General features: G+C 41.6%; 1 protein-coding gene across 1 annotated transcript in view; it reads right to left on the bottom strand.

The window, feature by feature from the left end:
• rab26 (RAB26, member RAS oncogene family) overlaps positions 1–27536 on the bottom strand; it is a 113637-nt gene extending 86101 nt beyond the window's left edge. Inside the window, exons 1-2 of the mRNA XM_078279163.1 lie at positions 27245–27536; positions 24515–24625 (exon numbers count right to left, since the gene is read on the bottom strand). Of these exons, the coding sequence (XP_078135289.1) occupies positions 24515–24625; positions 27245–27421 (288 nt within the window). The 5' untranslated portion in view covers positions 27422–27536. The remainder of the gene's footprint in view (positions 1–24514; positions 24626–27244) is intronic.
• Positions 27537–27772: the final 236 nt, after the last annotated feature.

The following is a 27772-nucleotide window of genomic DNA, read 5'->3' as shown; positions in this document are numbered from 1 at the left end:
CCATGCTAATTTTTCAAAGCACAGTTGTATTTTACGGGCCTCCATTACAATGATTATGGTAATCACAAAGTCGGCAGTCTCTTTTTTTTATCTCTTTGTTCCTTATATATGCAGTAGGTATTGAGCATGTAAGCCCTGGAGTAAGTTTTTTTTTCTCCATGGTTTCAAATCATAGAGAAAAACATGTAATGGTGCTTTGTGATTAGCGGCATGATCATTTGTATGAAAGCGTCTTCTGAGAAATGTAGGGGAAGCTCTAAAATATCATTCAAAATAATTTGACAACACTGCAGCTCCACAAGACCAAGTAAAGTTCCTGTGTCATGCTTCCCAAATGCAGGATAAAGTTAAGAGGTTAGCATTGAAGTAAGCTTCGCCTCCACGGCCAAAGTCAACTTTGGCCCTCGGGGCAAAACAAAGTCTCCCCCGTGCTTCTCAACCACGGACTGGAACGAGGAAGCGGGAAAGGTTAAGTAGGAATTGCATTTGAGGCTGCGGGCATGTTCATTATTGTCATGGGATGTAACCTAGGTCTGGTCTGTTACACAAACTAATGCAAACCCTTGCCTAATCCACTGTGCGTTGGAATTGGTATTGTTTCTTGGCGGAGAGCGATTAACAACAACAGTGCAACGGTGAATCATTTTTCTGTTTCCGACTTTGTCGGTCTGCCATTTGGGCAGTTGGTTTATGAGAGCTTTTTGCCGAAAAGCAGCTGTCTGCTGCAACCGGAAACAAGGTTGATGAGAGCAGTGACACTGAATCAAACAGTGAAGTTGCGGGCCGTAAAACCAACACTCAACAGAACCCCTTATTTTAAATGTAAAACATATAACACCCCTAAACCATTCAATCCTTGCCCAGACATGATAGTATAATCCAGACAATAGGCAGGGAATCCTATTAGGGCATGTTGCCTTCTTCCAATACGTCTCACTGGGCTTTAATTCTTTTTTTGCTTAAGCTCAAGTGTTATCCCTCTGTATTTAAAGGACACAGCGTGGCAGCTCTTTTGGTTTGTTTTAAGTATGCTAGGAGCACAGTGTGATATTGCAGCATGTTGTTGAGGCTTTGATATTGGTTAGTAAAGAAAGTAGGGGCTGACAGCTTGATGAATAGTCGCTGTGTATCTCTGTGGTTTGACAAAGATGAGGGAGTTTTCTAAAGGGCTGCTGTTTTCTAGGTGCAGTCCTGCCTGGCTTGTTTTTGTAAGAGAGAAAGTGTTTGCTGGAGAATAAAGATGGATAGAAGATGGAACAAGGAAAAGGATGGAGATGGAGATATAGAGATACAGCTTAAAAGGCAGCGTGTGTGTGTGTGTGTGTGTGTGTGTGTGTGTGTGTGTGTGTGTGTGTGTGTGTGTGTGTGTGTGTGTGTGTGTGGGGGGGAGATGAGGAAAATGAGTTGATGGAAGTGAAGATATGAAATGAAATGGTGTCTGGAAAATCTTTTTTCTGTACGTGCAGTCATGCAGTTAATTGCTTCCTTGCTCACTTGTGTGTGTATAGAGTATGTATTTGTCTGTGTGTCCATCCCACAGCTTTGCTGTTCATCCCTTTCTCTCCAGGGTCAGTAGTGAGAGGCAGTGTTGCGCTGTGATAAAGGAGAAGCCAGAATAGCATTACATGGTCAACACACACGCAAACTTTGTGTTATACAATTACTTCTGCATGTGCTGGTATCCCAAAATCTGGTGCAGTATTATCACTTTTCTAAACATACGGGGTCCACCTGGAGTTCATCTGAAATGTTTTTTTTGTTTTTTTTAAATAGTACTTCAATGTTTGTTTTTTTAAAACCCAGTAGGTTTTTGGAAGTCTTTATGAAGGAGTTCACCAAGGAACCTCCTGAGGTCCTCTTACAATAGTTAAAACGAGTCCTTGGAGCTTTTTATTTCAGAGTTTTGTCCTTGGTCACTAATCCAGGATGACCTTACTGTCAAAAACGTTGCAATTGCCATTTGTTGGGAGATTATGTGTCACACTATTGCTTGGTCAGGACCAGTTGTCCGGCAACTAGCCCAGGTCAAGGGAGTTAATGGACCCGACAATTAGTCCAGCAGTTCACAACAGATTTTGTGATGTAGGTTTGTTGTCATTATTTTCAGTAAGCATATCAAAGTCCAGCAAATGGTGGCCAGGTTGGTTCAGTGGTAGAGCAGGCGCACATATACTGAGAGGTGTATGCCTCGACGCAGAGGTCCAGGGTTCGAATCCGACCTGTGACAATATCCTGCATGTCTTCCCCCTTTCTCTCCCCCCTTTCTCACCTGGCTGTCCTGTCAAAAATGAAAGGCGGAAAAGCCCCAAAAAATAATCAAAATACAGCAAATGTAAGCAAAAATCATGAAATACTCAAAATTATGTTCGATGCACTGAACTGTGTTCCAGTTGTTAAGACAAAACACACAAGCTCTTTGCAAATGTAAAACCAGAACTTCAATAAAATGAACTCCTTTGGGTAGTTTACTATTAAATTGTGTGCAGAAGCATTACTGTAGATTACATACTTTTGTCAAATGATAACCAGAATATGTTTATATTATCCCAATATGATTCTACTGAAAGTCAATAAATCATAATTAGGGTTAAAAGTTCAAAAATATAAACAAATGTTGTTTTTTTACATGTGAAACATAGACCGAAGGGCACATATGATGTTGCTATAGCTACAAAGTACAGAAACAGTGATTTGCAGAGCACTGACAGAGTTCTGCGTTGGATTACCCTTGAAATAGCTACAACGCAGAGCAAACTATTTTCAGCAGTAGGTTGATGGGCATGGCAGAGCTTTGAGTACTCATTGTTCAGAACAAATACCTTTTACTTGTTTTCCTGTGTCACTGAGTTCCACTCAGCTGTGAAAAGGTACTTGCTGTTGTTGCAGTGTGAGGTATAAATCATTGTTTACAAAGCCACGCTACCGTGTTATCAAAACCTTTTAAGGTTACGTTTTACTTTTTTCTCTTTTGTTCTGTGCTGTGGGAGACTGGTTTGATCATATTATAACATGGTAAAGAGGATACTGTTATAGAATCCCAAACCCAACATTACATAGACTTCAAAATGTCTTAGTGTGTGAGCGAGGAAGACGCAATAATGTCTTGTCATCCTTCCAACATGGTGTTCTCATCCTTGTAATCAGTGTCAACTACTCTCCAAACATTCAGTGCGAAGCTATTTCCTGCTACCCGATACTTTTATTAAGGATCATAACCTTGCAGGACGTCATATCCTGACATGGATATCTTAAAAGGTAATAATAAATGAATTAGTTTGGTGAGCAGCAGCTTATAATTCAATAAAATAACGAAATTGTAATAAAGCTATAAAAATAGCGATTCAACCTGCTGTTTACCCAGTTTATGAAAACTGAGACTTAAACTAGACCCTAAACTAACAGTTTGACGCAGCCAGTGGTGGCATTGCACATGGCTGTTTCTGTGTTCACCTTAATTCAGTATGTGTCTTTTGGTTGAACAAGATTTTGTTGTTCTACATTGTTGAAGAAAAAACGCAAACGAAAAAAGAATATCCAAATCCCAAAATTAAAAACCAAATACCTACCCAACGAACAAAGATCTGAATAGTCAAATGGTCGGTTCCCGCACTACATATTTTTGATGTAAAGATGTGTCCATTAGCAGGAACGCAACACAACATGGAAGTGGAAGCAAACGGCAAACCAACTCTAGTTTGAGTCAACTGAACTAAAGGCTGAAAACGCCCTAAGTTTAACTGCTCAAAACACAAAACCATGCAAACATTCATAAAAAGCTAAGCTAACGCTAACTTAGCTGTAGATGTGGAGGTAAGGTAATCAGTACTTTCAGTTGACTAGGTTTCATGTTATAGGATATCTGTAGGAAGAAGTGCAGGATTGATGTAGCCTACATTAATCTCCCCTTAAATGTTCCCTAAGGGAATATGGTTATTTGACGTTTTAGCTACTCTTCTCAAGCTAAACCTGTCTGTGAATGTAACCATACCAACTGTACACATCAAAGATGGCTACAGCTGTATTTTTATGCTGAGAAGGTATTAAAAAATGTATACTTCACTCAAAAGTTGACCAACTTCACATAAAAAAAGAAATACAACCCCGCCGCCTTCTTCAGCAGAGCTTGTCCACAGCCGTGATTTGTGAATATCATTGTTGTGGGATTTGATTTGAGTTGATTCCTTATGGAGGGCAGAATGGTGACAACACATTATTTCCAGCGGAGACGTTAATTGATCACCTAGGTAGCACTTCGCCCTTCCACCGCGTTAATAATGCGTATTAAATATAAGGGGAGTTTGATCTATGACATGAAAAGGGCAGGAGCAGGTAAGACAACACACACTTCTGCTTCTTCTCGCTCCATTGAATTGAGTGTTATAATACATACTAGTTTAATATTGTCTACTGCCTCCTCCCTTTCTAAGTATAAAGTACGTCATAGTCATAGTGATAATGTTCAATCCCAGCACACTATATTTTAGCGTCAGTGCCTGAATTGGACCAAACAAAGTGCCAGTACCCTAACTTAGCAGTTGCATGACATGATCATCACATGTGTCTAGGATAACTTTATATTGATACGTATGTCTTGTAGGGGGTGACCCTAAATAGTCGACTATTTGATGATTCGTTCTAAGGAAGTGCAAAGTCTGAACCGACTACCAATCTCGAATCGTCAGAGTGCCTGAAAATGTGGTTTTGTAACAAAGGATCATTGCATTGGGCTTTGCTGAATGTCTAGATTTAAAAAGGTACTCATGCGGAACAAAAATCAGTGCTGGTACTCAGTACAGGTGAATACTGGCCCAATTCTGGCACTGTTTTGTATCCAGTTAATCAGTGGATACTCTGACCGCTGTACAATAACGCTTTCCAAGCAGGAGTTTGCTGATTGATGAAACTGCATACCTGCTTTTCTTCCTTTTAAAGCCTGAAACATCTGTTTCTGCAAGTCTATGAATATACATGAAGGCCATGTGCAGGTGCTCGCGTACAGGTCTGCTAGTGTTCTGTGTAACTTTTAACATGCTGTATGTACTTTGGGGGTTAGTCAAGGTAATCCTCAAAATTTATTGGCAAGAAATGTAAAATTTCTCATTTGAGACCAAATCGCAAATGCAAATGAGACCGGAATAAGGCAGTGTGTACTGACTAGACTTCACCCCAGTGTGCATATCTGACACTACAATACCACCATTTAAAAGATAATTGAACTCCTTCTCTATGGACTGATATCTGGTATTTCTTTGTTTTGAATGGGAGGCAATTTGCCACTCATGTCCCTTAAAGGCCTTGGTTACCACTTCCCCAAATATTCTGAAAGTGTTAAGTCTGTGAAACTGATTTGTTGAAACCAAATGAAAGAACTGTAGTGTGAAGCTGAACTGGTGAGCCGAAGCGGCAAATTCAGATGAGATCAACCCAGATGGGGAGGACAGAAGTGAATACAGCCGTGTTGTTATTCCCCATAAATGTGACAAATTACAGACTGAGACGAATTCTTTCCTCACACGGTTTTAAATAAACAAGTTTGTTAACAACCCTTCTCCGTCCATCCATCTTTCAATAATTCACTCAAACACATACAGGAACATCGTCTGTCATCTTTAAGCAGAGCAAGTGGCAAACAATACTGCACACTCACAGCGTTGTTAAATTGGAAAGCTATTCGTTCAAAACACATTTGAGCAACTTGATCAAAGATCGTATGAAGCCAATACACTCACAGGCGCATGAAGGACTGCCAGGTACCAGTTTGGATCCCTGCACCGGCAGAGAAAAGGTGTATGGGGACAGTGAATGAGCAGTGTGGTCCTCTACTTCAAAAATGTAATCGTTGTGGTGCTTTTTGGCAAGGCATGGATTTGTGTAATTGAATCTACCAGATGTGCATTTTCCCCGACTCTATGAAAAGAAAGCAGGATGATTCTCATAAAGACAAACGTTTAGTCACCTTATGCCGACCTTACACTCAACGACTTTTCAAGTGATTCCACTGCCCCAGACTAATTTCCAATATCCGAATGAAATCGTTTGGTGTAAAGTGGCCAAGGTTGTCTTTCTCCCGTCTTGACGTTCCGACAAAATCAAACGCGTTTGATATCATCGTAAGTTGTAAGTCTTCGTAGTGAAGTTAAATCATGTGAACATTGTCAACAACCAATGGGTGCGCTCCCTCCAGCACCAAACAGGAAGCAGCAAACTGCTAGAGCCAGTGTTGCTTATGGTTTCTATGGCGCCGCACAAAGCTAAACGCCGATTTTCAACCCTTCTCAAGCGCGTTATCCAACGGTGTGCACTCCTTCAGGTGGACACAAACACAACTCAAAATGAATGCTAATGTTTATCTTTGTCTGCTGAATAGGTGTGGAAACTTCCCACACCTTCCGCAAAAATCAACATTTTGACCATCATCTTTCCCTTTACAGTTTCTATGTTCATTTAACAGTTTAAATATGTGTTATGTAAATAAGATCTTCCTGCATGGTTGTCTAAAAGCAGCTTCAAAGCCTTCCTAATAGGGCTATGCAACTGATTGAATTCTAATCGCGATTACGATTTTGACTCACAAATGCAGAGTAATCGAGAGAAATGATTGTTTTGCACATTATGTTTCGCAAGTAAACTCATTTTGTCTTGTGTTCTGAATGAAGAAAAAAGGTTCAAACGGGAACATTTTTAGAGATGCACCGATAGACCGGCCGGTGACCGGAATTGGCCAGTTTTCACGTGCTCGGCCATGACCGGCGACCGGCTGGTCAGTCTGACATATGCCGATTTCATGCCGGTCAACGCTACAATTAACTGACAACATACGTTATACGAGTTACAGTTCTCAAGGACGCACACACGCACGCGACAGCACAGTCTCTTTTTCCTTTCTCTCAACTTTTCCGCCATGTGTCGCGCGTACCCGCTCGCGGTGTGAAGCGCGTGTCGGCGCTATTCTCGCACATCTAGGGAACCTCGTGAATTAACCTGCAACATGTCAGCTGTTTGGAAATTCTTCAGCGTGTGTGCAGAAGATAACAAGTTTGCAATATGCAACACTTGCAAGGAAAAAGTAGGGCGCGGAGGGACGACACCAAAAACCAGAATCACATTTTTTTTGTTGGATATTGGATGTGAAAAGAAGGAAATGGTTCTAACATTGCACTTTAGATGTGTGTGAATTTTATATAGTTCTATTTTATAGTGATCCATTATCTGTTCAACATTTTTTCTATGTTCTGTGCAAAATGTTCAATTAAAGAAAAGATAGAAAATAAATATTTGTGTGTGCTGTAAAGAGTTAGAAAAAATGAAATCGGAATCGGCTAAAATCGGTATCGGATGGCCTAACTCAAAGAAAATCGGAATCGGCCTAGAAAATTGTAATCGGTGCATCTCTAAAACATTTTAAACGAAATTTCACAGTTCAAGGTGTTTTCACTGTTGATTTGTTTAACTGTTTCAGTGTTTCTTTTTCTTATTCAATAATTGCAAACATCTTTTCAAAAGTCAATGTGTAATGGTGTCAAATAATCGTGATTTCAATATTGACCAAAATAATCGTGATTAGGATTTTTTTTCCATAATCGAGCAGCCCTACTTCCTAATAATGCCAGGAATATAATTCTGGTGAGGAAGTTCTAAAACAACCTTGTTTTATTATATTTTTGGCGTGAAAAGATCACATTTAAAGATACAATATGTAACTTTTCTGCATTAAAATGTCTAAAAACGACCATACCAATGTTATATATTTTTATGAGTTGTGTAGTTACACTATCCCAAATGTTTCCACCAAATGTCAAACTCAGAGAAATCTGTTATTTTATTTTCAGACACGTCGCGTTTCATTTAGTCGCCCGTCAGTGGCGTCATATAACCTTTCACCATGTAGTTACTCGGAACTTACGTCAAAACACGGGCACCCAGATGATATGTTCAGGAGTAATTGTAAATCATACAATGTCACAGAAAAAAATACTCGTAACCGTAACACTGCTTTTTTTGCCACGCAGCATCATTTTGTGCTTGATTACATCCCACTTTGCAACACAGTAATACAACAGAGATCTTATTTATTGATACATATCAATATCGATCCAGCTTAACGTGACTACAATGTATATGTGCTGGTTGACAAGTAGCTAACGTTAATGCTCATGCTTGGTGGATGACATTATAGGGTTAAAACATCGTTCAACATGCTCATAAAGTCAATAACATGAATAAACGTTACTAAACGTAACGTGAATAAACTTGAATGGGTAAACTTGTCCGTGAATAGATGCATTCTAACCAGCGAAGGTGTTTAACACAAAAAACTACAACACCCATAATTCCACGCAACTTCCCAACGTCATCAAAAGTCCGTGTTTACCATCCATTGTTTTGGTTGAGAGACCCCTAGCGGCAGAAAGTTACATATTGTACGTTTAAAAATATCTACTCTATCACAATTAGCCTTAAAGCGTAACTCTCGCCAAAATGCAACCTAGGGTCTTTTTGTGAATGTACCCGAGTCAAACTGTAGTTTAAAAGCATAATTAGGACGGAAACGCCACTTTTAAGATTCACCGTATTGTCGTTTTCGGTCAAATGGCCTTTTGAATGGGAGTGCTAGGGTCACTACTATGATGGCATCAAAATCACTGTTTTTAAAACACGAAGAAGGCTCGACACAACATGAAACTTTGCTCGAAGTATCACCAGGGGCTCTACACATGAACTCAGCATTGAGAACATTGTTTGTGTACACAGAGTTTACTAAAAAGAAAGGTTAGGAACAACTCACTTTAGCAGTTGGTTTTTCCGCTCGCCGTCCATCTAACCAGTCAAAAAGAGTCGAGGGAGGAGAGTAAAGATGGAAAGCTCCTAAAGCTTAGTTCCATATAAATGCACGGATAATTCGTTGTTTTGTCGTTAGTGAAAAACAATATTGACCTTGTAGTTGAAAAAGGAGCCTCATATACGAATGACATTTCCTTCTATGGAGTCCATTCATTCGCATTCTGAGATCGATACTTTTTGACAGAGAAGATGGCAGATAGCGTAAACAACAACTGCTAAAGTGAGTCGTTCAAAACCTTTTTTAGTAAACTGTGTACACAAACAATGTTCTCAATGCTGAGTTCATGTGTAGAGCCCCTGGTGATACTTGGAGCAAAGTTTCATGTTGTGTCGAGCCTTCTTAGTGTTTTAAAAACAGTGATTTTGATGCCATCATAGTAGTGCCCCTAGCACTCCCATTCAGAAGGCCATTTGACCGAAAAACGAAAATACGGTCAGTCTTAAAAGTGGTGCTTCCGTCCTAATTATGCTTTTAAACAAAGGTTTGACTCGCGTACATTCACAAAAAGACCCTAGGTTGCATTTTGGCGAGAGTTACGCTTTATACAACTCACCATGTGCAACTCGACATGTTGTCATAGAAATCTGTCTCCGTGTGAAATCTTGCGCGGTGCACAGATCAACACTTGCACCCTGACTCGCTCCGGTGGAGCGGTTTTGTGGCCTTCAGCAGAGTATTGTGATTGAACTGGAATGCTCCCTATTCTGAGCGCATTGAACTGTGAGAGTGTGAAGCAAAGCAATGGCCGGAATGGTCTTAAAACCCATCTGGTAAATGTGTCATCAAATGCAGATTTTGGCCATGGCTTGCTCTGTGTACAACTAAACAACTAAACCGTTCCTGATCCTAAACCCTGAAGCTTGGGGGGGAAAAAAAGCCTAAAAGCCATCTGCCAGCCAAAGCGAGAGGAATCTAGTAGGCACGGTTTCCACACGTCCGTTGCTTTGCACCGTTGTCGTGGTTACTGGCCCATAACAACCGTTTCCTGGGAACCCAACAAACACTTGAGGAGTCGCGTGACGCAAACGGAAAAAGGTAAAACCAAGCAGACCAACACGCCTCCCCTTCCTCTGTAATTGCTTCAGTCAACTGTATATCTGCCGGCAGGTCTTCAGGTCTACCGGGCCACTTCACTGCTAACAAACCTGGATCAAATTACATAATAAGAGCACTTTACCAAGCTCAAAACGAAAATAAATGTAAATGAATCCCTACAGCAGAAAGGATAATGGGAATGAAGGGAAGAGGAATGATCGGTTATGTAAGAGTAGAGAAAATGTGACTTTGACTTGGTACTGTTCCTGGTGTTGTTTGTCCCGTGGCGGCTTATTAGCATGAATGTGTTTCATCATTTTGCTTATTCATGAATACTGAAGTGCATCTGCACACAGCTTTTTTTTTTTTTTTTTATAGCAGACACCGCAGGAGAAGAGCAGTAAGAGACAATGGTGCAGACAGACGGGAAGCTTTTGACAGCCTGATGATGCTAATGATCCATTCTGTACTTTTACAACTGGTAAAGTGAAGTTTGATTGTCATTTGCTCTTATTTTAACTTTACAGCATTTGGAGGTTTTCGTCTTTTGTGTCAAGTTCAACTGAAGGAAAATGATGATAGATAAAAAAACAAAGATGAAACCAAATCCATTTCGACTGACAGAATTTGGATTTTGGTACAGCCCTGCTGGCATCGGTACTTCGCTTCTATATGGAAATGCAGTATACATGTAAGGTTATTTCTATTATGTTGAGGTGGAGACCTTTATTACCATCATCTTTATCTCAGAGAGCCCTGTTTCACACCACCCTGTGCCAGCTCACAGCACTGAGAGCTTACACAGTGTTACGTAAGCTAAGCAAGCGAGCTGAGCCGATACCAAAAGGTGACGTGAAAACCTGCAGGCTACTGATTGGTCGGAGAGAATCGTCACTAATCAGTGCGTCATCATTGCTAGCGACAGACGGGGGTGTCCTAAACTAACCCGCCATTTTTAAATAGTTTAGCCAGCGGTGTTTTTTTTGCTGCCTACAGCTTCTTTTGAAACAAAATGTGTCTTCTGGCTGTGGCAACGGCCACATACTGAGAATCAAAAACAACACAGCTTCGACATTATGTGTGTGCGTTGCAATGACAACCAGCCACGCTCGCCTCTCGCATGAGGCGGTACTAAATCTGCAATGGAAAATGTCGAGCTGAGCCGAGCCGAGCTGGTACTAGCAGTGGGTAAGCGGAAAAAGTCATAAGCGTCCTTATGCCAGAAGTACTGTGTGAGTTAGGGGTGTCACAATACCAAAAAGTCAGTACTCGGTGCCAATACCAGTAAAATAATACGATTCCTCGATGCCGATTTCGATACCACGGTAAAAAAAAAAATTCTAAGATTCCATATACATTAACTTGAAACATGAACTTCTTTATTAAAATATTTGAAAAATATCAAAATGTCATTACAAGACATACAAAACATGTGCAATAGAGCATAGAACAACATAATAAAGTGCAATTAATGGTCATAGTGTAACAACTAGTGTCCCTAGACACATCCCAGACTTCCAGGCATCTTTTCAAAAGGTACTGTGCAAAAACAACAACAGTTGCGTGACCAGAGACTTTACAAACCCCAGGTAAATATTGGAGATGTATTTCAAAGAGTTGGCTAATTTCCTCCTGAACAGGTAGCTAAGCATTAGCTTCAGGCTAATTTATCACAGCTACAAGGGACGGGCATTTTATGTCATTTCAACAATCGTGTACTCAAATTGAATTATATAGCTAGAGTACCTGAGTTGGTTACTCGCAAAAACAATTAAGACACTGCCAGTAAAGTGATCCCGACAGGTCCTGGCTAACCGTGGCTAACGCCGCCATGCTAACCCTGCTAACGGCTAACGTTACCGGAGGAGAAAGAATATATACCGGAAGTGCCACTTGTTCGCGACCTCCTTTTTCTGAATGTATCGACTGGAACACTATGAAGCATATACTGCCAACTGCATATACTGCTAACACTGGCATCGTCGCTAACGGTGCCTACGGTGCTTAAAAAAAATGGGCATCGTCGGTGTTTTGTCATTTTAGAACCGGAAGGTGTCGGTAGTATCGGTTCTCGTGACATCCCTAGTGTGAGTAGATCCTGGTTAAAGCAGGTCATAGACAACTGTTTCCAATGCCAACAATACACTTACGTAAAACATGGATGTACAGTGTGGCCTTGAAGATGTCAATGATTCATCCCACACTAACAAATAAACCAAGTCAACAATATGCATTGGCATTTCCACTGTGTGTGAATGTCTGTGTGTGAGTGTCTGTGCCAGTGCACGCGTAATGTAGACTACAATTGACTCCCTTCATATTGTAGACAGACAATTTCCTTTGGTGTTACCTGTACATTGTTACTATGACAACCAATGTTGTCCAGTGTGGTCAGGGAATTACAAAGCGGACTGTCAAGCATAAGGATATTTTAGAAGAAATCATTAGATTTGCCTGCAGTGTTAGCATGGTGTCAGTCTTTAGCAGGGGAATTATGATTCACAGCCACTACAGTAAGAAAAAGTTGTTCCAGGATCGATGAGAGCCTGAAGAGCCACTGAGGGACTGCAATCATCATCAGTCCTTCTGCTGGCTGATTACAGTCTGTCGATCATCATTCTAACAGGCACACACACGCGTGCTTACACTTGTAAGTCAATCATGAAACATAGATGTAATATAAGACCTGGACACAGCGTTCCAGGCGGAGCCCCGTTCATTCATATGAGAGTTGCTCAGTGGCACATACGCCAAAAAAAGTTATTAAGCTTTCGGTTTTACTCCAGTGCTATGCGGGCCCACTGAATGTGCACAGTAGTGTTTCTCCCGCTGGCCCATAGACTTTACATTGTGGTGACGACACAGGTTTTTAAGATCGCTTTACTCAGCTAGTCCGAGTCTGCACTTAGATTGACCTTCATCTCTTCAAAATCTAACCCAATGATTTAATTAGTGAGCCCACTGCCAGGACAAGGTCCTTCCATCTCACACCAGTAGTATTGCCAGCTCTAAAATTGACACATTTCCCATGGACACTGTTGCTTCCAAGTCGTGTAAAGCAAGAGCAAATCTCACAATGTTCACCGCAACATTTTATTCTTGAAAACATCCACTGAGAATCTACTGCGGCCGGCAGCCAGACTAATCAAGGGAGCTATGGGGAACAGTTTGGATGATGACAACAGGCGATTGAATTCACTGCCTCTCAAATCTCATGAATCTCATCATAAACTATAGGAAACTAAACTTGCAGACCTTAAAATTGATCATTGCCTTTCCATGCCGCAACGTTTTCAGAAAAACAATTTCAGTTCAGTTCAGTTCAGAAGGAATGTGATGTTTTCTGATCATTTCCAGAGCAGCCTGTCACCGAGTGTTTTTTCCTCTTTGTCTTTAGCGGAGAGGATAAACATGTTGGAAGTGATTTCTTTATTATCCCACTTACGCCATCACCACAAAATCTGAAAGCTTTAGCTCTATTTGCTCAGAAGGAATTCCAACCTCTTTCAGGTTTGTGCCATAAGCATATTTTTCTTCAAATCTAACCATGGGCACAAAGAAAAATGCACAAAAGAAGCGGACTGCCATGTCTGCCAACTATTTTGGTGAGTAGTTTAGGAGAAATGTTTACAGTTTCTGTTAAACTTGTGGTATACTCGCCGCAGCCGACCTGTCGAGCACCAGTGTGACGTCATGGGAGCGCCGTTACTGTTTATACTCGCGCGTGGTGGTCGCGACACTAGTTGCAGTCTTCTCCTGAACAGAGATGGCACCGACTTCGCTATTTCTACGGACTAGAAGAAGAAGAAAAAGGTATACAACGGCACAACTGGCAGCAGCATTGACGTCAACGTTTCGATGACAAGCCTTTCATTCGCCATAAAAGAACTCATCTTAACCCAGTAAGTTTACAAGAGAGAAAAAAAAATATAGAGCCCTCTGGTCGCGCACTCAAAATCGTGGCGCGCCAGCGAGATCTACGTCATTTTGACGTCACATTGGCGCGCGCAAGCTCGGCTGCAGCGACTGTCAAATGGCCCTTACTTGTTAGTGAAGAAGATTCGTACTGTACAGTATGTTGCAAGCATACACTGTATAAAAGAAGTAGACGTAGCCACGGTGACGTCACCCATTGGTTTGTAGACTACTGTTTTGAATGGTAAATGGACTGCATTTATATAGTCTTAATGACCACTCAAGGTGCTTTACACACTACAGGCAGCATTCACTCCCATTCACACACACACACATTCATACACTGGTGGCCGAGGCTGCCCTAAAAAGGTGCCACCTGCTCATCAGATAAACATTCACACTCCGAAGACGGGAGCAATTCGGGGTTCAGTATCTTGCCCAAGGACACTTCGAAATGGGACTGCAAGGCCGGGGATCAAACCACCGCCCTTACGATTGCTAGACGGCCGCTCAACCTCCTGAGCCACAGCCGCCCAAGCCTCGAGTTTGGAATTTTGGCCGCCGCCATCTTGTTTTTTGGAGCCAGAAGTGATATTTGGACAAGAAGTTCAAGCCGGCCAACTTTGACATCACCCCCCTGTCACTCAAAGTGACACGCCATTAATTATGCTATAAAATGTATATATAATTTATACTATAATCCTCCTGTCATGCTCCTTCCAGCCCCCCCCCCACACACACACACACACACACACACACACACACCTCCTGCCTATAGCTTCATATTTAGCATACAGATATGACAATGGTATCCATCTTCATCAAACTTTTGGCAACAAAGTAAAAAGCAGGATTAAAGTGTCCTTACTTTTAAGTAGGGCTGAACGATTTTTGAAAATAATCTAATTGCGATTTTTTTCCACAAATATTGCGATTTAATATGCCATTATTTTTTAAGCTCTTTGTCTTCTGTATTATTCAACAAAGACAAACAATAAATCATTGTATAGTATGAACAACACAAGATTAGATAGATTAAACAAGCTGTTCTTTCCTGGAGGCCAGGCCTGTATGCGATGATGAAATCAGGTGATGCATGAATTTATATGAATGACATCTTTTATTTAACTACTTCAGTCACAGTAGTATATTGAGCACTGACCAAGCCTGGTGTAAACATTCATAGGAAAGTCAGAAACAAATCACACAACTAAAGTGCAGATTGCAGAAATATAAAAACAAATATGTGGCTTTACCACACTTAGTAGTATTTAGATTATTTAATTATTATTTACTGTAATAAACACATGTAAACATGTGGATTGCACTTTTTAAACACTGTCTTTGAACTTTACTATACAGTTAAATAAGTAAAACTATAGTGTATATATATATATATATATATATATACACACACACACACACACACACACAAAGTATTTAGTCAGCCACCAATTGTGCAAGTTCTCCCACTTAAAAAGATGAGAGAGGCCTGTTATTTTCATCATAGGTACACTTCAACTATGAGAGACAAAATGAGAAAACAAAATCCAGAAAATCACATTGTAGGATTTTTAATGAATTCATTTTCAAATTCCTCGGGAAAATAAGTATTTGGTCACCTACAAACAAGCAACATTTCTGGCTCTCACAGACCTGTAACTTCTTCTTTAAGAGGCTCCTCTGTCCTCCACTCGTTACCTGTATTAATGGCACCTGTTTGAACTTATCAGTATAAAAGACACCTGTCCACAACCTCAAACAGTCACACTCCAAACTCCACTATGGCCAAGACCAAAGAGCTGTCAAAGGACACCAGAAACAAAATTGTAGACCTGCACCAGGCTGGGAAGACTGAATCTGCAATAGGTAAGCAGCTTGGTGTGAAGAAATCAACTGTGGGAGAAATTATAAGAAAATGGAAGACATACAAGACCACTAATAATCTCCCTCGATCCGGGGATCCACGCAAGATCTCACCCCGTGAGGTCAAAATGATCACAAGAACGGTGAGCAAAAATCTCAGAACCACACGGGGGGAGATAGTGAATGACCTGCAGAGAGCTGGGACCAAAGTAACAAAGGCTACCATCAGTAACACACTACTCTGCCAGGGACTCAAATCCTGCAGTGCCAGATGTGTCCCCCTGCTTAAGCCAGTACATGTCCAGGCCCGTCTGGAGTTTGCTAGAGAGCATTTGGATGATCCAGAAGAGGATTGGGAGAATGTCATATGGTCAGATGAAACCAAAATAGAACTTTTTGGTAAAAACTCAACTCGCCGTGTTTGGAGGGGAAAGAATGCTGAGTTGCATCCAAAGAACACCATACCTACTGTGAAGCATGGGGGTGGAAACATCATGCTTTGGGGCTGTTTTTCTGCAAAGGGAACAGGACGACTGATCCGTGTAAAGGAAAGAATGAATGGGGCCATGTATCGTGAGATTGAGTGAAAAACTCCTTCCATCAGCAAGGACATTGAAGATGAAACGTGGCTGGGTCTTTCAGCATGACAATGATCCCAAACACCGCCCGGGCAACGAACGAGTGGCTTCGTAAGAAGCATTTGAAGGTCCTGGAGTGGCCTAGCCAGTCTCCAGATCTCAACCCCATAGAAAATCGTTGAAGGGAGTTGAAAGTCTGTGCTGCCCAGCAACAGCCCCAAAACATCACTGCTCTAGAGGAGATCTGCATGGAGGAATGGGCCAAAATACCAGCAACAGTGTGTGAAAACCTTGTGAAGACTTACAGAAAACATTTGACCTCTGTGTTTGCCATTGAGATGAACTTTTGTTATTGACCAAATACTTATTTTCCACCATAATTTGCAAATAAATTCATTAGAAATCCTACAATGTGATTTTTCTGGATTTTCTTTTCTCATTTTGTCTCTCATAGTTGAAGTGTACCTATGATGAAAATTACAGGCCTCTCTCATCTTTTTAAGTGGGAGAACTTGCACAATTGGTGGCTGACTAAATACTTTTTTGCCCCACTGTATGTATGTATGTATGTATGTATGTATATATACACATACACACACACACACACACACACACACACACACACAACGGTGTACTTCTTTAACAGCGCACAGAGAGGAGCTGCCTTCAGCCCCTCCCCCTCGTGAAGTTGCGTGCCGTGTGCATGACAGCATCAATGTTGCACTTGCTCAGAGAGGCTATTGTTACGTTAGTTGCTGGTGTTCTTGTCGTGGGATTAACTGTACTAATAAAACCGTAGAAACAACAGGGCCACGCTGCTGTGAAAGCTCCCGAACGTCATTTATCAGACTCTGGTTGTTACCCCTCTCAGTTGCAGCTCCTCCACTCCATATCTTTATAACGGCGCTAACCGCTAACCGGAACTAACCGCTAATCAGAGCTAATCGTTGCTAACCGAGCCTTCAGTTCTGCGTGCCTGTATCCATGAACTGCTTGTATGGACTCAAGCCCAAATAAAACCATTCATTTTATTAAAATGGCTGTAAAAGTTTTAAACTACAACTCAGAGTTGTTTGAATGACAAATCTGCTCAAGGTACGGCGTAGCGTTAGCGTGCCAAGTTGATGCTTTCTCTGCGGAGTGCAGACTGATTTGCTCTCGTGAGTCATGTGAAATCGCGTTTTAACATAACGCGATGTTATATGCGATTAATTGTTCAGCCCTACTTTTAAGGTCTAAAAATCTAATATAAGTTCTCACACACACACACACACACACACACACACACACACACACACACACACATACACACACACCTGTGAATTAATCACACACACAGTTGTGAATTAATGATTAACCGGTCCGGTGCTGAGCTGCATCATTTCAAGCAGTGAATAGGTGGTGAAAGGGAGAAAAGCTACACTATGGAAATAAGAGGTAGCACACATAATCACACACACACACACACACACACAGAAAGTGAAGCGGAAATACACCTTGCTATTCTAATTATGTGGAAAGAGACAAATCTCAGACGTCTGCCAGGTAAGAGACAGAAAAGAGGAGAGGCTGAGAGCAGAGTTTAAAGTTGGTTTTCTGACTCATCATTTCATTCTGAATGAAATATAAATAGATGGAGAAAAGCAGGCTGAAATTAGGTTGTTCTTTTCCCCCTCCCCCAAAGTTCTTTTTTTTTTTTTTTTTCCCCCACGGGGTGCTGACTCCTATTCATTATCTCAAGTGTAAAAGTCACACTGCTGCACATTCCGGCACATTTTTTTCAGCTTTTCTGTCCTGGTATCTGCTCAGTGGTGCTACTGAAAAAAAATTAAAAAGGAGCCTGATGGACACAAAAGCTTCAGCAATTAAATTTGACCCCACATCAACACTGGGAGAAACATCAAATCAGGATGGAGGTGCGTTTGTTTCCTACACAGCTGAACAGTTGGGTAGTGATGTGTGAACGGATAACAAGCTTGTTTTGTTCCCCTTCTGATATGCTCTTGTATCGTCTCATCTTTGTAGCTTTAGCTTCTCTCGCTGCCCACAAACAGTCGACCACGTAATTTAACAACATAAGGAAGAACTGTCCATCCTTAACTTTAAAACAAAAACTTTTAAACAAAAGTTGTGTACATGTACATCCTGATTCAATTAGTGTTTTCTATAACTTTACACCAACATGCACAGCTGCAAGTTTCAAATGCACTGCCAAAAATGAATCTCTTAATCTCTTCAAATATCACTAGAGTGAATTACAGAAATTCACTCAGCATCATCCAGGAGACCCTGGAAGATGTCCGGCCCCAGTTATTATTTTAATAAAATAAGTAACGTTTTGACATACACTGACTGATACATAACTAGGATTATCTAAAAAAAGAAGCCTCTCGTCCATGACTATGCTTCCTTCTGCGCAGTGATACGGTTGGCGGGTGTAGTTTGGTAGAAAGAAAATAGTTCCTCCATGAAACTGCTCACAACCAGGGGCCTCATTTATAAAACTGTGCGGCGAATTTGTGGCGTACGGACCAAACATGTGAGAATGCACAGAAATATTTGGATTTATAAAACCGTGCGCACGCACGTCCTACACCGGTTTCCCTTTATAAATCACATTCGTCTTTAAATGTGGCTTTGGCGGCTTCATGTCACGCCGTTAAAGGTCCCATGACATGGTGCTTTTTGGATGCTTTTATATAGACCTTAGTGGTCCCCTAATACTGTATCTGAAGTCTCTTTTATATAGACCTTAGTGGTCCCCTAATACTGTATCTGAAGTCTCTTTTATATAGACCTTAGTGGTCCCCTAATACTGTATCTGAAGTCTCTTTTATATAGACCTTAGTGGTCCCCTAATACTGTATCTGAAGTCTCTTTTATATAGACCTTAGTGGTCCCCGCTGTATCTGAAGTCTCTTTCCCGAAATTCAGCCTTGGTGCAGAATTACAGCCACTAGAGCGAGTCCCACAATGAGCTTTACTTAGGATGTGCCAATTCTGTGTCTGTAGATATTGAGGAGGAGAGTGGGGGTGTGGCCTTGACCAACTGCCACTTTGCTTGTTTGAAAGCCATGATGCCTCTCTCTCATGGGTGGGCCAACTTCTCTGGGCGGGCCAAGCAGAGAAAGGGGAGGTAACCTTTCTCATTATGATGTCATAAGGAACAAGATTCCAGATCGGCCCATCTGAGCTTTCATTTTCTCAAAGGCAGAGCAGGATACCCAGGGCTCGGTTTACACCTATGGCCATTTCTAGCCACTGGGGGACCATAGGCAGGCTGGGGGAACTCATATTAATGTTAAAAAACCTCATAAAGTGAAATTATCATGCAATGAGACTTTTAAATAGTCAGTGAAACGCCTCAAATTAATATTCATTCATACCGACATCATGAGCAGAGAGGAAAACAAGCAAAGCAAAGGACTTTCACTCAATGTGAAGTTGTTGTTCTTGTTAGAGAGGTGGAAAGAGGAAAATATGTCTGGAGTGCACAGTGTGGGCATTACTAATGCCAAGAAAGCTGTAGCGTGACAACATGTTGCAGACGCAGTTAATGCCACAGCCTCAGAGATCGGACCGTGGCCCAAATTAAAAAGAAATGGTCCGATATTGAAGTTGATGCAAAAAAAAAAAAACGCCTAGCGCTACACAGAGGAAGTGTTTCTGCCACGGGACGCCGGAGCTGACCCCTCTTGAAGCGGGACAGGCACGGCGTGCCCTCCTCTGTAACGCTGGGCCCAAAACAGCACAGAGATCCAACAGGACAGCTCGAGACAGTCGGAACCGGCTCTGAGGCCACGCTTCCTCGTTTGCCAGCAAGTATTCTTGCCGTCGGTCTCCATTTGCCACATCTCGTAACAGTGTAAAGCCAGCCATTGTGTGTCATTACGTACATAATATTGTGGTGAACTGTCCCTTTACTAGCCTGACAAGCCAGATCCACATCATGATGTTGGGTCTGGGAACTCACCATTGGCAGGGCTCAATCCGAGGGGCGGGATAAACGGTTGTCTTTCAAATTCCCTCTGCACGCAACAGGACAGCGCTACAACCAACCAGAGCGACGCTACTTGATAGATTAAACTTTTGCCGTATCCGGTCGGCAAACCTCCAAACACAGCTTCCTTTTTTAAGAATGACTTCAGTGCCGTGCTTTGTTCTTTTCTCAAAGAAAAGTCAATGGCTAGGGTTAATCCAAGTCTTCCAGAGTCGCGGCCAAAGCCGATCGAAAGGCCGCTGTTCGCCAGCAGCAGCAGCCATCTTCTTTGTTTTCAAGTAGCAGGGAATCGGCGTAACTCTGCCGTCATTATGTTAAGTCCGCCCACCGACTCCATTTGTTTTTTCCAGCTCGCAAGCCAACGGAGAGTTGCTAGACGACCCTGGCTGCAAATTACATTTGCTGTGGCTAGGGTGCGTCTAGATTTCTAGGCTATCCCTTTAACTCAACAAAACGAATGTAGCCAGGTTTATTGTACACAGACGATAAGCCACATTCACCGTGTGGTGAATTTCAGTTGTGTGCAGCTTGTCAAGGTTCCCATCACACACGGTCTTTCTCAAGGTAGGTAGGTCACGTACTATGAAAAAGACAATGTGTGGTCAAAAAAACATATTACAAAGTCGTGTGCGTGTGTGTTCCATCTGTTCTACATGGGGCACTCATGACAGCAAATGATTAAACCCGACTCGATCGTCCACTGCCTTTTCTTTCTAAAGAAACAGAGAAGTGGCTTCTGCGATTTAAAAATAGCATCATAGCATGTAACATCATCACAATAATATCATTCTCCAAAATGATTATCTCAAAACAAAGTGCATACTGATGTATTAACCCTGCTAAATTATTACCATGACCATGTACATAATGTGCTTATCCTATATTAGGTAAGCTGACGAAGCAGACTCATTCCAAAAGACTGCCAGTCAAATAATACTCTTTCAACCAACAGATCTGTTACAAAGAGCTGTAGACATCAAAAACATATACACAAAGCAGCAGATTAAAGAGATGAGAAGTGTGAGTGTGTGTGTGTGTGTGTGTGTGTGTGTGTGTGTGTGTGTGTGTGTGTGTGTGTGTGTGTGTGTGCACTCTTGTTTTTAGATCATTTTGAGAACCTATATTAAGATTTTTAGACCTTGAAAGTAAAGACACTTTAATCCTGCTTTTTACTTTCTTGCCAAAAGATGATGATGATGATGATGATGATGATGATGATGATGGATACCATCATCATATCCGCAGGCTAAATATGAAGCTATAGGCAGGAGACAGTTAGATCTGCTCAGGATACAGGCTGAAACAGGTAAACAGTAGGGATGGGGAAAAACATTTGAAAATCTTATGTATCAAGATTTTCGTTTCCCTAAAATCAATATTTTTCATTTTTACCGATGATTCACCTGAATATTTTCTGTTTAAGTGGTACCGTTGACGGCGCCTACATATCCGTTTCCAGGTAAACAGAGCGAAAGCAGAAAATACGTGCCATGTTCTTCTTTACAAATGAAATAAATGTCAGACTGACGGACTTGTCATGTGCAGTCTATTTAGAAAACAATGAGATTTTAGAAATGTCTCATGATATATTGTCTCTAGAAGTGTATTATTCAACTTAATACTATCGAATTGCAATACTGCTACTACTCTAGAATCACACATCGAATCGTGAAAGAATCAAGCCTTAGTAAACAGCTAGCCTGACTCAGCTCAAAAGGTTTAAAAAGTGACAGTTTAGTCATTCAGTACAGATTCAACAAACAACATGTAACATGTTCATTAGTGAGCTTTAGAGGTGCTGGTAGGCAGATTAGTTTATCTTTGTTACCTGTAGCAACTCATTTGGCAATGGCTTGAATGTAACGTACGTACATTAATGTCAAAAAGTCATGCGCTAAAGCTTTAACTAGTTGTTTTGGTGCCTAAACAACTGTCGTCGCCGCGTGACGCTCACCTTTTGTCGGCTAAACTCAACTGCCTCAAATTCCTAAAGGACCATCATCGCGCCGTGCCCTGTAGCCCGCTCAAAGTCACATGTTGTTGGCTACACCCAACTAGCAACGGCCTCTGATAGGACCAACAGCTCACGGAGCTCTGTAGCCGGCGGTCGACTAATTTCGCAAGATATCACACGAATTGGTGTGCATCAGCTTTCGTAAGATATCAAACGGACCCTTTCATGAGAATGTGCTTAGTTATGTTGCATGTTTCATATACAGTGTGGTCCTGTTAACGTACTATGCCGCGATGCCTCCCATTTGTGCTACGGGTGTCAATTAACACATCCTGAGACATCCAGCTGGGCTGCATCAACACTGTGTTTTCAGCACTCGCACTCACACAGTTAATATCCTGGAATATAACCGTTTTACACTTGTTCTGCTGCAAGTTGCTGTGGGTGACAGCCTCGGTGAAATGGGGCCGAGAATGCCTCCCTGCGGGAAGGGCTTTCCACACAGCTGTGTCAGATTCTGCAGTTATAGTAAACTTGCTTTGGGAAGCAACAAGACAGCAAAAGACTGAAAGGGTCACTGCTTCTACTGCACTGCTGTGACACTTAAAGTGAGGCTGGTATTTATTTATTTTATTTTTTTCTGCCACTGCAATTCCCCTCAGGGCACAATGGGAAAATAGGTTAGCCATTAGCAGTGAAGAAAAAGGATAAGGCCGTCAATAAATAACCTCACTTTAAATTACTTTTTTCATTTAGCTTAATACAATTCCAATGTGTTGTGTCCCAATGCTGCTCATCCCACAAATGCATGTTCCTTACAAATGGGGCACCATTTGAAAGGGAACTAAACAGGCTATTGCCAAAAAGCATTGTTACCACAGAGAAATAATCTACCAAACACTAATTTCCTTACTTTCTGTGCCATGTTTATTTGTTCTCATCTGTTGCCGTCAGTTGTTATTTTAGTATGAACAAATGCGACGCATCCTCAACCCCTTCACCTCCAGTCTTCATCATATCAGAGCAGAGATGCTCACGAGTCTCTGAGCTAGAGTCTGAGTAGAGTCTCTGAGCTAGAGTCTGAGTAGAGTCTCACGTCTCTGAGCTAGAGTCTGAGTAGAGTCTCTGAGCTAGAGTCCGAGTGACGTCTCTGAGCTAGAGTCTGAGTAAAGTCTCTGAGCTAGAGTCTGAGTAAAGTCTCTGAGCTAGAGTCTGAGTAAAGTCTCTGAGCTAGAGTCTGAGTAAAGTCTCAAGTCTCTGAGCTAGAGTCTGAGTAGAGTCTCAAGTCTCTGAGCTAGAGTTTGAGTAGAGTCTCACGTCTCTGAGCTAGAGTTTGAGTAGAGTCTCAAGTCTCTGAGCTAGAGTCTGAGTAGAGTCTCTGAGCTAGAGTCCGAGTGGAGTCTCAAGTCTCTGAGCTAGAGTCTGAGTAGAGTCTCAAGTCTCTGAGCTAGAGTCTGAGTAAAGTCTCTGAGCTAGAGTCCGAGTCAAGTCTCAAGTCTCTGCGCTTAAGTCCAAGTCAAGTCTTAAGTCAGCGCTTCTTTTGTTTGGGCCTTGTTGTCTAAAGTTTTTTAAGCCAAAGCTTCTGAGGAATGGCACAGCAGCTGTCGGTGCGGATGACATGTTTGTAGTCCTCTCTCATGTGTGGCGGTAGAATTTGGCGGTAATGTGTTACGTAGGTAGGATATAGGTTACGGTCAACTCATCAGACGTTTCCTAAAAATAAAAAAAATGTTCATGAGTCCCGCATCTCGAGTGTCTAGACCCCCAGGGTAAAATATTTGGACCTAATCACGGCTCCACTACTCTTGTAATTATGCACTTGAATAAAATTGGATTATTCATTCCAAATGAGGACTGCTGTGATTGAAATGAATATGGTAGTATGGGTACTGGAACACAGGAGATGTGTTTTTGAGATTTGGTTCTGCCGGTCGGCTCATGTGCAAACCTACCCAGAGAAGGGTGTTATGGGTAACCGTAGGTCGTTTACATGTATACTCTGCAGAAGCACAATCCAGCTTTAAGGATAACAATAACGTGTCTGCCATACTCTGAAAGGATTTGTGAAAGTTTACACGTTTCAATCTTTCAGTTACATTGAGCTGCAACTTGGGGCCGACGAAGCATGCAGTTGGTCTGAGCAGCAATGATGGAAACATTTGATCTCAGGCTGATGTTTGCACGTGTTGTAGTTAATGCGTTTTACTGAGATGTCTGGCCTTGACGCAGCAATTTCCCAAGGGAGACAATAAAAGTCACATTAACATTCATGCACCTTCATTTCGGGCTTTGTACACTTTTCCTCCGAGCGTGCGCATGCTTACCCTGAAGTCGATGCCCACAGTGGAAATGAAGCTCCCGGCAAGAAAGGCTCCATCTTTGAAGCGAACCAGCAGACAGGTCTTTCCAACCCCTGAATCCCCAACCAGCATCACCTGAGAGAGAGACAGACAGACAGACAGACAGAGACGTTTTAATGAAACCCTGTGTCTGCGTTTGGGAATCTATCTACAAATATACAGAAGTTTAGGCAACACAACACACACTCCCCGAACTCCCATCTACAGAGGAAACAGAGCGTCACACTCACTCCAGAGGGAGAGAGCAGATTGTACAGACCAATGGGATGGAGAGAGAGAGGGGGATGAGAGAGAGAGGGGAGAGAGAGAGAGAGAGAGAGAGAGAGATGTGGGACCCAGAGTTTATTGATTCATCGGTCGATTATTCATCAAATTCAATCATTTAGATTTTTGGTCTATGAAAAATGAACCAAGACAAAAAGTTTAATAAAAATGCAAGCCCAAGGGGACCAGGAAATATTTGGCAGTTTTGGTTAACACTTTGAAATGTTTTACGGGTCGCAACATTACAACATTATAATAGTCCTACGGAGACAGAGTGTGTATGTTGTAGGCCTGTAACAGTTATTACATCGTTGTCAAATCGCAAATATTTGACGCAATGGCCGTTTCTTCGTTTAACCGCAATTAACTGCTAACATTAGCTAAGGTCCTAAGTGGTGTGACTGTTGATGGTAATTGTTGATGTTTAGTCATTTAAGAGGAAAATACAATGTTTTAAAAATAATAAAAAGGAGGCGTGATTCACTTCATAGGCTGTGTACCTGTGTGTCACAAACCGGCTCAATGCATGCGACACAGAGGGGAGACCAAACGGGTTAGAAATGCCAATAAAGTGTTTATTGTAAAGTAAACAAACTACTATTAACAAAAGAATCAGAACAGGTGTGGAAGAAATGTTATCAGTAGTGTGTTCGGTGTGCGAGTGAAAGATGTGTGGACAACTGCAACAATGGAGCTAAACCAAACCCAAACCAGGAGATGTGGAGCCTAGGAGAATGAGAATGCAGAGAGAAAACAACCAGACATGACTTGTATAAATAGCCTTGGTTGAGGCCTACCCAGGTGTCCGCCAATTAACTAACGACCCCTCCCATACTGCCAGCTCAGCCAGGAAAGCCAGAGAAGCCAACAGCAGGCAGAAATGGGAGGGGTCGTAACACTGTGTTACATTACATTATCTGGGTCACATGACAGTGATGGAACCAAAAGACGTATCATAGGATTCATTCAAGACTGTATTTGTTTTAAAAAGTAATACTTAAATAAATATATATATATATATTTTTTTTTTTTTTATTTGACTGAAAGAGACATAATATTGCTAAATCACAATTATTTCTGAGACAATTACTTGTACGGTAAAATTTGGAATTGTTACAGTATTTTGTAAGCTGTACAAACAAAAAGGATAGGACACATTTCTGACTTGGGAGAGACGCACGCACACTATTTGATCCATTTCATGTGTAGGTATTTAACATTCTATTCTATTTATGACATTTTCCATAAAAAAATACATTTAAAAGTAGGGGTGTGCAAAAAAATTGATTCATTCGTATCACGATTTAAGCGAAACCGATTCAAAATCGATTCCTAGAATTTCAAAAATCGATTAATTATTATTATTTATTTTTATAATTGTATGTCTACTGCAATCACATGGTAAAAGTAACTACATTTACATACTGTGAATCGCTTTTTTAAATCGAGAATCATTTTTTAATCGAAAAATCGATTTTGAATCGAATCTTGAGCCTAAAAATCGATATTGAATCGTGACATTTTCTGAATCGTGCACCCCTAATTTAAAGTTCTGGAAATGCGTTGGTTTGGTAAAAGGGGAAATTGGCTGTTGCTGTTGCATTTTGGAATGTGTTTTTCCACGCTTCCCATTCATGTCTATGGGAGCAGCCGTGCAATGCATTCTGGTAGAGTTGCGGGGACTTTGAAGAAGCGAAGCATCGAGTTGCCCCGCTCCTCATTTGCATAAAGTTGAATCCAGCCAACTTTATGCAAATATGGAGCGTCCAGCTCGGCGCCTCTCAAAAGCTGACGGCAATCTTTTAAACTGACCGTTGTCGATCTGAAATGAAGACAGATTCAGCAACTGCTTAGCCTATTTCTCGCTTAAAATGTTTTCAGAAACACATTTCAGTTAACTATTTTCGTAAAATACGAGATTGTGTTCTAAAGGCGATCCCATCCGTGAAAACAATGCGTAAATTTTCATGTAGCTAGGCAAAAAAAATTTAAAAAAATAAAAAAATGTGGGGGCGGAAATGGGTTTCCATACCTGGCTGTCTCACATGTCCGTGAAAACGTCTACAGAGTTTCAACAAAAGATGACAACTAAATGTGAAACCTAACACACCTTTTATTTTACGAAAAGACAGTTATAATGGGCATGCTGCTGCTTTCAAGTGATCTTGCTTCAATCATTTCCTTAAATTCAGCGACACACACATTTACTCTGGTTTCTTAGAACAAATTTAAACGAAACTGCAAACAAGTAGAATTTAAACTTCCAAGAAACAATAAGATACTTAAAACCTCATTTAAAAAGTGGGAATTGAAAGGCGTTTACTGACTGTTTCAAACCTCGCACCTGTGGTCATTTAACATTCTAATTGATTGCTTGATTGAACGCACGCTTGTAGAATGTCTCATTATAAGCCTGAGCTGTCGGCTTACCTTGAAGGCGAAGTCGTAAAACTCCCCGCTGTTGCTGATGGACGGTCTGCTGGGGTAAACCAGTCCGGAGGACGGAGCGCCAGCGGCGGCCAGACCTTTCCCCGTCCTCCCGCTTCTCGGCGACGCCTTGGGGCTCTTGGCGCTCCCTTTGCCTTTCACTGCCTTCTTCCTGGACATAATGACTAGTGAAAACCTGTTAAGCTCCGAGCAATTAAGGTCGAAGAATTAGGAAAAGCAGGAGAGTTTAAAATATTGGGGGTTCTTTCAGTCTTAAAACACTTCTTTTTTTTTTTCTCTTGTGGTCGAAGAGCGTTGTGGCGAAGGAAGTTCACCTGCGCGTCTAAATCATGACCGTCAGTTAGAAGCGGTTCAACGGACACAAAGTGGCTATAAAGCGAGACAGTTGTTGTCCCGGTGGTGTAGCTGGATACATCTGAGCTCTGGCTTACAATGTAAACAGCTCTCTCTCTCTCTCTTTCTCACTCCTCCCTCTCTCGTATTGTGATGTTGGGAGCGCGTGAAGGCATG

Source organism: Sander vitreus, chromosome 21 (assembly GCF_031162955.1).
Source record: "Sander vitreus isolate 19-12246 chromosome 21, sanVit1, whole genome shotgun sequence".
NCBI lineage: Eukaryota > Metazoa > Chordata > Actinopteri > Perciformes > Percidae > Sander > Sander vitreus.
The sequence above is the reverse complement of the archived record's forward strand: the minus strand, read 5'-3'. Positions and strand labels throughout refer to the sequence as shown.